Raw genomic sequence first — 12,339 nt, forward strand, 5'->3', positions numbered from 1 at the left:
TGCCTGTCAATACCTCCCACTCTCCCTGGCCTCTGTGTAGGGAGTGGACGTGACACGCATGCCTGCCTAGGTGCCAGCGCTATGCTATTCTAAGTACAGATAGTAACTTATGCAACCAGCAGAGTTATTCCATTACTTTTGCAACTCATTCATTTTACAGCCAAGGAAGTCAAAGGACAGAGAGGATCAAGGAGCCCAGCACAGTGGCTGAGGGCACAGGCTGCAGATGTCAGCTGCTCTCCTCAGTCGCTCTGGGAAAAAGCAGAAAATGGGCTGAAAATAGAGGCACCCACGAGCCGTCGTGTCTGCCAGATTAAACGGGCTTTTGCTTTTTGCCTGCCCGGTATTTCCTTCCTGTTCATTGTTTTTCTTTTCTCTTGTGTGTCCAGGATATTTCACAGAAGTTCACAAATGAATAGCCCTGTATTTTGTGATGAGGATGACTGTGGAATGTCTTTTGCTCATTTTAATTTTTTGTCACCAAAAGGATCAATGTGGAATGGATACAGCATTAAAGGAGAGTGGCAAATACTGCATGGGATGACTGAGGCCTGTCCCTCACACGCCAGAGAGCCCCTGTGCCTTCTAGGAGTTGCAAGAAGAGGGGTAAAAGGGCTCCATGTGGCTCCCACAGTCCAGGCTCCAGTGGGAGCCGAAGGCCTGGGACCACCAGAAGCAGTTCTATAGGCTGGGGCTTTGCTGGGGAGAGAGCAGGGTGAGGATGGTCCGAAGACATGCCTTTGGACTCCTGTCTTCTAGGGAGGCCAGCAGGGTGCCAGCTGTTAGAGGTCACAATTTGGAAATCTCAACAAGCTTATGAAAATGAGGAGAAAGTCTGCGCATGTGTGGTCACCAGGCAGTCAAAATATCAATACTTCGTTGCCCCAGATGGATTGGAAATCCTCATCTCCGAAGGAAGGGTCTTTCCATATTCAATTATATTCCTTTTCCTGAATGCATTTAATGCAAGTCTTTTGGATTAGGATAAAAAACCCAAATGTAACCAGACATGGTGGCTCATGTCTCTGGTCCCAGCTACATGGGAGGCCAAGGTGGGAGGATTGCTGGAGCCCAGGAACTGGAGGCTGCAGTGAGCTGTGACTGTGCCACTGTACTCCAGCCTGAGTGACAGAGCCAGGCCTTTAAACAAACGAATTAAAAACTCAAATGCTAATAGACAAAGTTTAAATATAGAACTCATTAAGATCTTTTCAGATTTAGAAACTTCACTGTCAAAGATCACACACACACATTCCTACAGATATATACACACACAGTCAATAAAAATACAGCTGAGGGGAGGGGCTGGTCAGGGTAGGGTGCTGGGAGCTGGTTATGAGACTGTGATGAAGGTTTTTTTTTTCTCAAGAGTGCAGGGTGTCCACCTCACAGGGAAAGTAGGATCATTCCACAATACAGGAGAAAGCTGTGACCCCTCCGGCCACGCAACTCTTGAATCAGACAGAATGAGGAAGAGGAGCCTGGTGAGGAGGGAGAAGGGCAACCTGGCCTCTCTGATCTTCTTAAAGAGAGCAAACACTTGGCCGGGCATGGTGGCTCACGCCTGTAATCCCAGCACTTCAGGAGGCTGAGGCAGGCGAATCACGAGGTCAGGAGAACAAGACCATCCTGCCTAACACGGTGAAACCCCGTCTCTAATAAAAATACAAAAAATTAGTCAGGCATGGTGGCGGGTGCTTGTAGTCCCAGCTACTCGGGAAGCTGAGGCAGGAGAATGGGGTGAACCCGGGAGGCAGAGCTTGCAGTGAGCCAAGATCATGCCACTGCACTCCAGCCTGGGTGACAGAGCGAGACTCCGTCTCAAACAAACAAACAAACAAACAAACAAACAAAAAAGGAAACACTTAAAACAAAATGATTAAAAATGCTAATGGTTAATATACTAATTAGAATTAACATTTAGATGTTTACTCATTAGAGGGTTCAAGTCATTTTGATCAACTAATTTATCATGAACCATGAAGACAAAAGCAGTCAGAACCCCAATTCTAAGATTTCGAAAACGACCTAAGCCAGAGTTGGCTCTATTTGCTAGAATGCCTCATAGACTCTGAAGGAAGGGTATTTTCCTGATGACAGCTACTGGGTGACTAGCAGATATGGAAGATATAAAAAGCAAAGGACGAAAAAAAAGAAAGCCAGACACAAAACTGAGTGTTTAGTTTGCCATTCTTTTTAGGTCTTTTTATTTTTAAACATGAATTTCTACAGTCTATCTTCCATGCCCCTATAGAGCTGTTTAATACACACACACATACACACACACACACACATACACACACACATACACACACACATACACACACATACACACACACGTTAACTGAAGTGTACTGTTCAGTTGAGGCCATGAGGGGAATAAAATTAAAAATATATATAAAATAAATATAGATATCAGATTTTTTCTGTTACAAATTTTGTTTTAAACAAAATAGTTTTGTGTATTTATTTATATCCTGCCTCATTCTCAGAGGGTTTTAAGGCAGAAAACAAAATAGGTGTGGGAATAGCTTCAGAAGCAACCCCCAGCTGCCTACATACACTAGTTGGCACCTAAATATTGCTTCCTTTCCGAGTTTACCATTTTTGTCATGAAGGAAGATGGATGAGGTGGAAGGTTAAAAAAAAAAAACAAAAAACGGTAACTTTTCAAAGGATACAATTGTCCTAGCAATCTCAAATAAACTGTTTCTGTCAGGCCTCAACCATGATTTAACTTTCTGACCATGAAAAAAAAAAAATCAGAAAATCCATCAAAATATTGTTTATTTAACCTGCCCTATCAAATATACTAACCAGTTTTATTTCATCTGATCATATTAACAACAGAATTCTTTCTTAGACATATTTTGGAAAGTATTCGGGTTATTGCTAATTACAGTGGTAGTAACAATATTTGCCTCTCTCAGCCTGTGTGAATGTGTGGTGTGTGTGGTGTTTGTGGTATGTGATGTGAATGGTGTGTGTGCACCTGTGTGTGTGGTATGTGGGTGTATGGTGTATGTGTGTGGTATACGTTGTGAGTAGCATGACATGTGTGATGTGTGGTGTGGTGAGTGGTGTATGTGGGGTGTGTGTGGAGTATGTGTGGTGTGGTGTGTGTGGTGTAGTGTGTGGTGTACTGGGGTGTGTGTGGTGTGGTGTGTGTGTGCATGTGTATGTGGAGTGTATGTGCTGTGTGTGGGGTCTGTATATGTGTGGTGTGGTGTGTCTCATATACGGGGTGTGTATGTGGTGTGGTATGTGGTGTATGTGAGGTGTGTGTGGTGAGTGTGTGGTGTGTGGTGTATGTGGGGTATGTGTAAGTGTGGTGTGTGTGTATGTGTATGTGGGGTGTGTGTGGTGTATATGGGGTGTGTGTGGTGTGATATGTGGTGTATGTGTGGTGTGTATGTGTGGTATGGTGTGTGGGGTATGTGGGGTGTATGTGTGGTGTATGTGGGGTGTGTGTATATGTGGTGTGGTGTGCAGTATATGTGGGCTTTGTGTATGTGTTGTGTCTGTGGTGTGTATGTGTGGCATAGTGTGCAGCGTATGTGGGGTATGTGTATGTGTGGTGTGTATGTGTGGTGTGGTACATGGTGTATGTGTGGTGTGTATGTGTGGTGTGTATGTGTGGTGTGTATGTGTGGTGTGTATGTGTGGTGTCGTACATGGTGTATGTGTGGTGTGTGTGCATGTGTATGTGGGGTGTGTAGTGTGGTGTGGTACATGGTGTACATGTGGTGTGTGTGCATGTGTATGTGTGGTGTGTATGTGTGGTGTGGTACATGGTGTACGTGTGGTGTGTGTGCATGTGTATGTGTGGTGTGTATGTGTGGTGTGGTACATGGTGTATGTGTGGTGTGTGTGCATGTGTATGTGGGGTGTGTGGTGTGGTGTATGTGTGATGTGTCTGGGGCGTGGTATGTGGTGTATATGGGGTGTGTGTATGTGTGTGGGGTGTGTCTGCTTTGGTGTGTGCTGTATGTGTGGTGTGTATATGTGTGGTGTCAGTGTAGTGTGTGTGGTGTGTGTGTGTGGTGTGGTGTGTGGTGTGTATGGGGTGTGTGGGGCTGCTGTGTGATATGTGGTGCATGTGGGTGTGTGGCATATGTGTCGCATGGGTGCAGGTTATGTGTTGTGATGAGCGTGTGTGTGTGGAGTGTGATTGTGATGTTTGCTCAAGGTGTGGCTTTACACAGTCACTCCATGCTCAATGTCTGTGGAAATCCAGCCAGCCCTGGAGGCCACAGAATGAGGAGTTTGTGCGAAAGCGTCCAGTAGCCTGGTGAACTGACCTGCTTCATAAACGAAATCTCTCGGGTAGCAGGAAGAGCGACCATTCGCAGGCAGGTTCCTGTTTCTGAAGGTTTCTTGCTTATCTTTAGGAAATTACATGCAGAACTTCTACACTGTACATTTATCTCATCACTTTGATTTTAATTCCATGAGTGAAAGTGTCTTTAAAAAGCTGCATGCACTCCCAAGCATTTCTTTATTTAAAGAATTATGTTTTTGAATATTCAAGTTTTCAAAGCTTTAAAGGTATGAAGCCACATCTTTCGTTTTAGGATGGAGATGCCAGCAGGCAATGTTAGCAAATGTGAGTGATCTTAGAAAAGACGGGTCATGTGGATGAAGTCGCCACTGAATTCTAGAAATATTTCCAACAAGAACAACAGAAGAGACATCTTAGCATAACACTGCCTTTAGAAGAACGTTTAGGGTATTTAATTTCACCCACTCAATATAAGGAGTAGAAATCAGAAGGAACATATGTAATGATGTCGTATGGCATTTTGTCCATAAAATAGATGACTTTGCAAATTTTCATCGCTCTCTACTCTGTGGTGTTTTAAAAGCTTGTCTTTAGGTTGGGGGCGGGGGGCGGTGAAGGTGTTACAGAATCATCTACTTAAATCTGCCCTTCTTGGGTCTGTGGTTCCATATTCATTAGCATCTCCTTCGGTCCCTGGTCTGGAACCTCGACAGGGACAGACACAGCAACCTTGGTGTTTCCCATGAACTCAGGGCCGAGCGAGTGTTTAGCAAATGTGTCTGCTGTAGGACCAAGGGGGGTCATTCTAGATCGCCTCCCATGGCTGGTACTGCTCCAGGTACTACACGCGGCATCAAAGGCACAAGGTCTGGTCTCAGTCCTGAGAAACACATCCAGTTAGGGACAAGCAGAGCTAAGAAAGGCTCAAAGGCCTGCGCTCGCTGAGCCAGTAATGCTTGCGCTGCTCATGTGTCTTCTTGCCTTATTGTTGCACCCACCGTGGAGGCTCCTGCCGCCTGTGCGGCCCTATGTTTACCTGCATGGGGACAGCGGCCTGCCTGGTAGAACAGATCCAGGAGGTCCTGAGCATGGAAGGGATAGGTCCTTGACTGCATCTGCCCAAAATTGGAGGTGAGCACTCATCAGGGATCAAATCCAGTTGCAGGGGTTAAAAGAAGCCCCAGGCTAGGCACGGTGGGTCACACCTGTAATCCCAGCACTTTGGGAGGCCGAGGGGGGCAGGTCATTTGAGGCCAGGAGTTCAAGACCAGCCTGATCAAGCTGGTGAAACCCCATCTCTACTAAAAATACTGAAAATTAGCCAGGCATGGTGCACACCTGTAATCCCATCTACTTGGGAGGCTGAGGCAGGAGAACTGCTTGGACCCGGGAGGCACAGGTGGCAGTGAGCTGAGATCCTGCCACTGCATCCCAGCCTGGGTGACAGGGGGATACCCTCTCTCAAAAAAAGAAAAGCCGCCCCAAACAGGAGGAGAGGTACTGTTCAGGGACAGGGGGCGCAGGAGGGGGCTGCAAATGGAGGGCAGGGGAGGAGGCAGGTGTGGGCCCCCCAGGCTTGGGACAGAGACAGTGAGCAGACTTCCAGAGGCCTCTCCTGTTGGGGGCTGCAGCCTCGCTCTGCCCCCAGGATACTCACACAGCCCGGCCCAGCCTGGCAGGCACCACTTGTAGCCTGAGGGCAAAGACAATGAGGTGTGCTCCAAGAAACTTGTGGCCCCAATATTATGGCCACTTGAGAAAGTCACTTTTTCAAAGTCTTGCCCTAAACAAACAAGAAAATTTTGTCCTACAACTTGAAACACACACACACACACACACACACACACACACACACGATAAAGAACAAGGAAAAGAGAGGAGGAGAAGGGGAAGGAAGAGGAGAAAGAGGAACAGGAGACAAAATGAGAGGGCCCTGAACTTCCTGGCCCCCTCCTGAGTGCCTCCCTCCATGTGCCTGGGCACTCTTCCCACACCCACTTACAGTACAACTATAGGAACTTTAACGTTTCCCCGTGGAGTTCTATTTGGGAAACAGGAAGGGGCCAACATTCTAGAATACATATCACATAGAATGTTCTAGGTAGAGATGGAGGTTTTGGTGCTGCCTGCAGAGACTTGACATAGACACTCATAATTAGGAAAATACATCTATGTTGAATTTCCCGAGTGCCGCTCCCGCCTAGGCTTCAAATTGGGTTTAGAAGGTGTGTGATGTTTTAAACAGAGAGACCTGTTCAAATGTCGAATGAGAGATGACAGAAAAGGGGAAAGTGTCTATTGATAAACAGGTGCCCACCGTATCCTGAGCCCCTTGTTAGGAGTTAGGAGGGGCCTGCAAATACCATCATGCCTTCTCTGGAGGCAAACCCAAAGTCCTAGTTTAGTCCTCTTACCTCCGTCCATGAGGTTGGCCCAGTAAATGACTCTGAACCCTTGGAGAATTCCATTCAAGGCTTCCTTGGAAAGTGTGGACCAGGATATTGATATGCTTTCTGGTGATGTTGCTATGGCTTGGACATTTTCAGGGGGGTAACTGGGCACTGAAATCAAATAATTAGAATCTGTAATAACTGGGGGTGGTTTATGAGCAAAGCAATACTGTAAAAGCAACATATTTTAATATTTCAATACGCAAGCAAAAAAATGCACTCAACCCCAAAATGAAAGAAAAAATAACAAAGATCATTTCTCTATATAAATCTTATAACTCAGTAAAATATCATGAGTCAATGCATATATTCTAATGGATTCCATAGTCTCTCTTTCCAACTTAGTTTCTTTACTTTTAGGACAGCTTCTTAATTTTATTGCCTGAGTAGAAGATCATTGTTTGTCTGATTTATTTTCCCCTTACTCTTGGAAGTTACTTCTTTAAGTTGCATTTACTTTATAGAGTACAGTACCTCTGTATTTAGTAACATCTGGCATATAAATTACAAGCTTAACCATTGTAAAGCGCTAAAAAGTAGACATATAATCACAGATTTCCCGTCTCATCCTCATCCCTTTCCCCAGAGGGAAGAGAGACCACAGACGAGGAGACAGGTCAGAAGAATATTGAAAGCATTTTTAGTACTGAGCTTTTGTAAATCTTAACTGTTGGCACTAGGAGGGGGTGCAAAATACTGGCTGAAACAAACATCTTAATGAAAAATGAGCATTGAAGCAATAACAAAGGCATATTTAACTACTATTGCAAAGATTATGAAGATAGATAATTCCAGTGTTCAAGTTGCAAGTCACTGAAGACTCCTCTCTTTGCAAAACTTGTCAGATAGTACAGGTGCAAGTCATATTTGCTTCCTCAAACCTATGATCAAGGGTTGGGCGCCGTGGCTCACGCCTGTAATCCCAGCACTTTGGGAGGCCGAGGCGGGCAGATCATGAGGTCAGGAGATCGAGACCATCCTGGCTAACACGGTGAAACCCTGTCTCTACTAAAAATACAAAAAATTAGCCAGGCGTGGTGGCGGGCGCCAGTAGTCCCAGCTGCTTGGGAGGCTGAGGCAGGAGAATGGCGTGAACTTGGGAGGCGGAGCTATGATCAAATGGCTAACTGCACAAGAGGTAAATGCAGTTCCAGCTTGCTGCCTTGAAAACTACCACTTATTGCTACAAATAACCCCATATCTTAACTTTCTGCCTAAAACACTATGCCTTTGGATACCAGGGTTCTTTATTTCCAAACACTACTGGAAATTTGAGCTTCTGGGTTATTCTGTATCACCGTGGAAGGGCTAATTAATTCATCTTGGCCGCTAGGGGGCGATCGATCACTGTGCGATCTGAAAATTCCTTTTCTGTGCTCAGAATGCTTGAAAACAGAAAGCAATTAAAAAAAAATAAATCAAAAAAAAACCTTCTTAACATTTGGGAGAAAGTTTTTTTAGCAAATAGCATTTCTGCATTCTTGTGAGACTTCTGCAGTAATACGGAGAGCCTTGCTTTCCACTCCAGAAAAGCCCAATTCTTGTACCCGAAATGAATGAGGAAGAGTCTGAAAAGCGAGGGACTTGCTGGCTTTGCAACCCAGCCCTAACCGAGGGGTGCGCATCAGCGAGGTGGGCGAGGTCACGAGGCAAGGCTTTCCCACCTGAGACCCCAGGCCCTGCAGGTCACTGCAAAGTCAGTGAGGGGAGGGGGGGCGGTGAGGTTGGGGGAGCCCCGGGGGAGACCAGAGGGAACCTTTGCGGAGGGAAAGTCACCACCAGGGCCCGGCCGAACCTACCATCCTCCAGAGTCGTTGTGATGATTTCCTGAGAAGAAGGCCCCGTGCCGGCCCGGTTACAGGCCTGCACCACCAGGCCGTACTGAGTGAACTTATTCAGGTTGTCCAGGGTGTAAACCTCACTGTCCCCGCTGGTGTCGACACTGATGATGTTGAATTGGAAGTTACCCCCAGTGCTGTACTCTCGGTAACCTATTTGGTAGCCACGGATAATCCCATTTTGCAAATGTTTCTTGGGAGCCTAAAGAGGAGAGAAAAGAACACACTAAAGAAGTCTTGAGGTAGGACGAGCGCGAAATCAATGCCCACACCCACGCAGGAAAGCAGAAATAAAGTGGAGTCATTGCCATGATGCTGGGGCAGTGGTCCAGTAGCAGCCGCAAAGCCACGTGCAGTGCTTGGTCTGTGCCAGGCACCCTTCCTTTACCCGTGAGTGCATCCGTCTGAGCCATTGGACCGTCAATGGACACTGGAGGTCACCTGAGTATACGTGGCAGCAGGGGAATCTGAACCCAGGTGTCTGGCCCCAGAGCCTGCACTCTCATTCTGTCCTTCATGCTGTCCTGGTTGACTTGTCTAATTGGCGAGAAAGTGTCAAAATACAGATCACGTTTGTGGCATCTCCAGGTACACTTACGATGGGGTGTGACTGACCCTCAGGCCTGCACCCAACAAGAACTCTTGGGCTCGCTGCTCTGTGCCAGGCCTTGTTCCAGGCACCAGGGAACAGAATTGAGTTTGGAAATGTAAGAAAACAAAAGACCCCTATCCTCATGGAGCTTATATTCTAAGGAAATATCCCAGAATCACGGTGTTTCCAGGTTGAAAACTGGCATGTGAAGGTGAGTGCACACGCTACAGAAAGGTAATCTCTTTCATGAAGCCCTGAGTCATTCTAGAATCATTTGGGGGTGATTAAATTGGGGGCAAGAGAGAGGCTGGTGCTAACTCCACCCTGCTGATGTGAAGATGGTCCACCAGGTCAAAGTAGGATTTAGGCTGATGTGTAGGACTTTATTTAGAAACCGGAGCCTTTTCAAGAATGGTATAAGGCCGGGTGTGGTGGCTCATGCCTGTAATCCCACCACTTTGGGAGGCTGAGGCAGGCGGATCACTTGAGGTCAGGAGTTCAAGACCAGCCTGGCCAACATGGTGAAACCCTGTCTCTACTAAAAATACAAAAATTAGCCAGGTATGGTGGTGGGCGTCTGTAGTCCCAGTTACCTGGGAGGCTAAAATGGGAGAATCACTTGAATCTGGGAGGTGGAGGTTGCAGTGAGCCGAGATTGCACCACTGCACTCCAGCCTGGGTGACAGAACAAGACTCAGTCTCAAAAAAAAAAAAAAAAGGTATATGAATGCCACCAAGATGAGCAAGATGAGGCTCTAGGAAATAAAGGTTTTGTAGACTTTCAGGCAGTCAACAGATATGTTTGTTAATGTGTATGTATGTATACATACATACATATGTATATATGTATACATGTACATATGTATGCATATACATATACACACATACATTTAAGTACAAATTATGGATCTAGATCTCTCAGGGCTCTGAAAGCTTTCTCCATCCTGAAAGTGCTTATAATCGACCTGGAGAGAGGAAATAAGCACTTAAGAATCTGTAGAGAACTATGAAGTGTGGACATGCATGGTAGGGAGGTGAAGGCCAGCAGGCACCCAGAAAGTGTTAGTGTGGGTGTTCTGAAGTGGTGGGAAGACTCAGAGCCCAGGTAGGCTTGGTGGGGCATGGCTCAGCGAAGTGGAAGGAGGATGGGGTGAGTGGAGCCTGCAGAGGGTGTGCACCTGCCCAGCGGTGAGTCAGGAAGGAACAGACAGAGTGGAGCAAGACCTTGAAAACCTGCCAAATGTGACCAGGGCAGGGCAGACAGGAAGAAATCAGAGGAAGGTTTTGAGCTGATGAGCAGCATTGATGGATTCAGCAAACACTTATGGATTGCCTAATAATAACTTCCCAGGGGATTCCATGCCTCAGACTGTCATTAGTAGTCATTCTGACTTATTCAAGAGCAGTAAAATCATTTTTATTATTCACAGCAAGTTTCTCCATTTATGATTTTCTTGAACTCCACTTGCTTTTCCCAATAGCCAATCTAATGTAGTATATTCATGGTGCCAGCAGGTGTCAGTGAAACAGCCACGTAAACCATTTATTATTTGTATCTGTTGGCTCAGAGTTAGATCCTGGTAGAAGAGCTCATACTTTTTTATTATAAACAAATGTCTATGCACCTCTGAATCCACAGATGTGCTGGCTTTTGCATTGATGGGCTATGGCTTTTCACACTGTTTAGAAATAGATCTCAAGATTCTGTGTTTTGAAAATTCAACTACTCTACGTGAAAACTGTTTTGCTGCAACCACTGAATTGCATTTATGTAACCTAATTAATTAATCAAATTAATTTCTCTGCCAATATCACCTATAAGTCAAATTTACCAACAAGGAGATTTCCCCTATTTTACACAGTGTTTTAATGTTAGATATAGTGACCCAAATAAAATATTATTATTTTTAAATGAGGTTTACATCCATTAAATATTCTAATTGTTCAACTGGCTCCCAGTGAGGCTTGAAGGCTCCCTAAGACAGCAAGTTGGATTCACAGTATGGGGAATGTGGAGTCAGGTCAAGAAGTGTAGACAGTAGAGTCAAATGCCTGTGAGAAAATGTTTTCATAGAGTAACCAATTTAGCTAAATCCTCCACAAGAATGAAGGGACCTGCTTGCTGACATGTAGTTCCTCCAGTTTGGCAGGATTAATCCTGCCTGTTATCTGTTTTGCAGGTAGAATGGAGAAATCTTCCCTTTTTTTCCTCCCCATGGGTGAAAACACATTCTAAGAAGCTTAAGTATAATAGACAACACAGGTGTTTTTGTTCTGTTCCATTTCAATATTTTGTTAACAAGAAAAAGAAAATTCTTTACATTTTTCTTAGAAGAACTACATTTTAGTCCTGTGAGTTCCAAAATAAAGCTTATTTTTTCTTAGTTGATACTTCTGCAAAATATTGTGCAGAATAATTATCTCATTTTTATAATAAAAGTAAACCACCACCATTTCTATCCAATGCAACTCTATTCACATTTTGAAGCATTTCAGCCTATTCATCTAAAGTAAAGTGTTTTGCCCTACATAGCTGTGTTTGTAGCCTGTGCAACTTGGTGTCTGAATTTTTCTTCTTCATTTAATGTGTTATTATGATTATATTCCCATCTTTAATTCATAGTCTTTACATATCATATTCCATCATAGTGATGTTTTATTTTATTTAACTATTTTTTTTAATTGTTGGGGATATTGTTCTTTCCGGGTTTATTTACTACCACAAATGCTATGTTAAACATCTTCACAATATAGTTTTTCTGTTTCTATTTATTGAACTCAAGTCCCACAAGTAGATGACTGTCTTATTTTTAAAGTCCATGCTTCAATTGGCTGTTAATGAGATAGGGCTTTTTTGGTTATTATTCTTCCAGATGTGTAATATACTGCGGTAAGTTAAGGGACTATATCACAAGGAACAAACAAGAGAGCGATCCTCTATTTTTCTTAATATTCCAATTTTGAAATGAAATATATTGAGTGGAGTTATGAGTTATTTGATGGCAGTAGTGTTTTTACATCCTTTTTTTTCAGGGTGCTAATATGATCTACTGTTTTCATGCAGAGTAAATTGTTGCACCTGAGGAAGTGAGATGTGTTTCCTATAAAGAACATATACTTTCAGTTTCATAGCTTGCAGTTTCCCAAACTATACAATTTAAAAACAGACTTAAAAGG

At 44.4% G+C, this 12,339-nt stretch overlaps 1 protein-coding gene across 1 annotated transcript in view; it reads right to left on the reverse strand.

Moving 5' to 3' along the window:
• Window positions 1–12,339, reverse strand: part of DSCAM (DS cell adhesion molecule) — an 812,825-nt gene that overhangs the window by 108,810 nt on the left and 691,676 nt on the right. The window contains exons 17-18 of the mRNA XM_037985374.2: window positions 8,532–8,772; window positions 6,697–6,843 (exon numbers count right to left, since the gene is read on the reverse strand). Coding sequence (XP_037841302.1) covers window positions 6,697–6,843; window positions 8,532–8,772 — 388 coding nt within the window. The remainder of the gene's footprint in view (window positions 1–6,696; window positions 6,844–8,531; window positions 8,773–12,339) is intronic.

This window comes from Chlorocebus sabaeus, chromosome 2 (assembly GCF_047675955.1).
Source record: "Chlorocebus sabaeus isolate Y175 chromosome 2, mChlSab1.0.hap1, whole genome shotgun sequence".
Classification (NCBI taxonomy): Eukaryota; Metazoa; Chordata; class Mammalia; order Primates; family Cercopithecidae; genus Chlorocebus; species Chlorocebus sabaeus.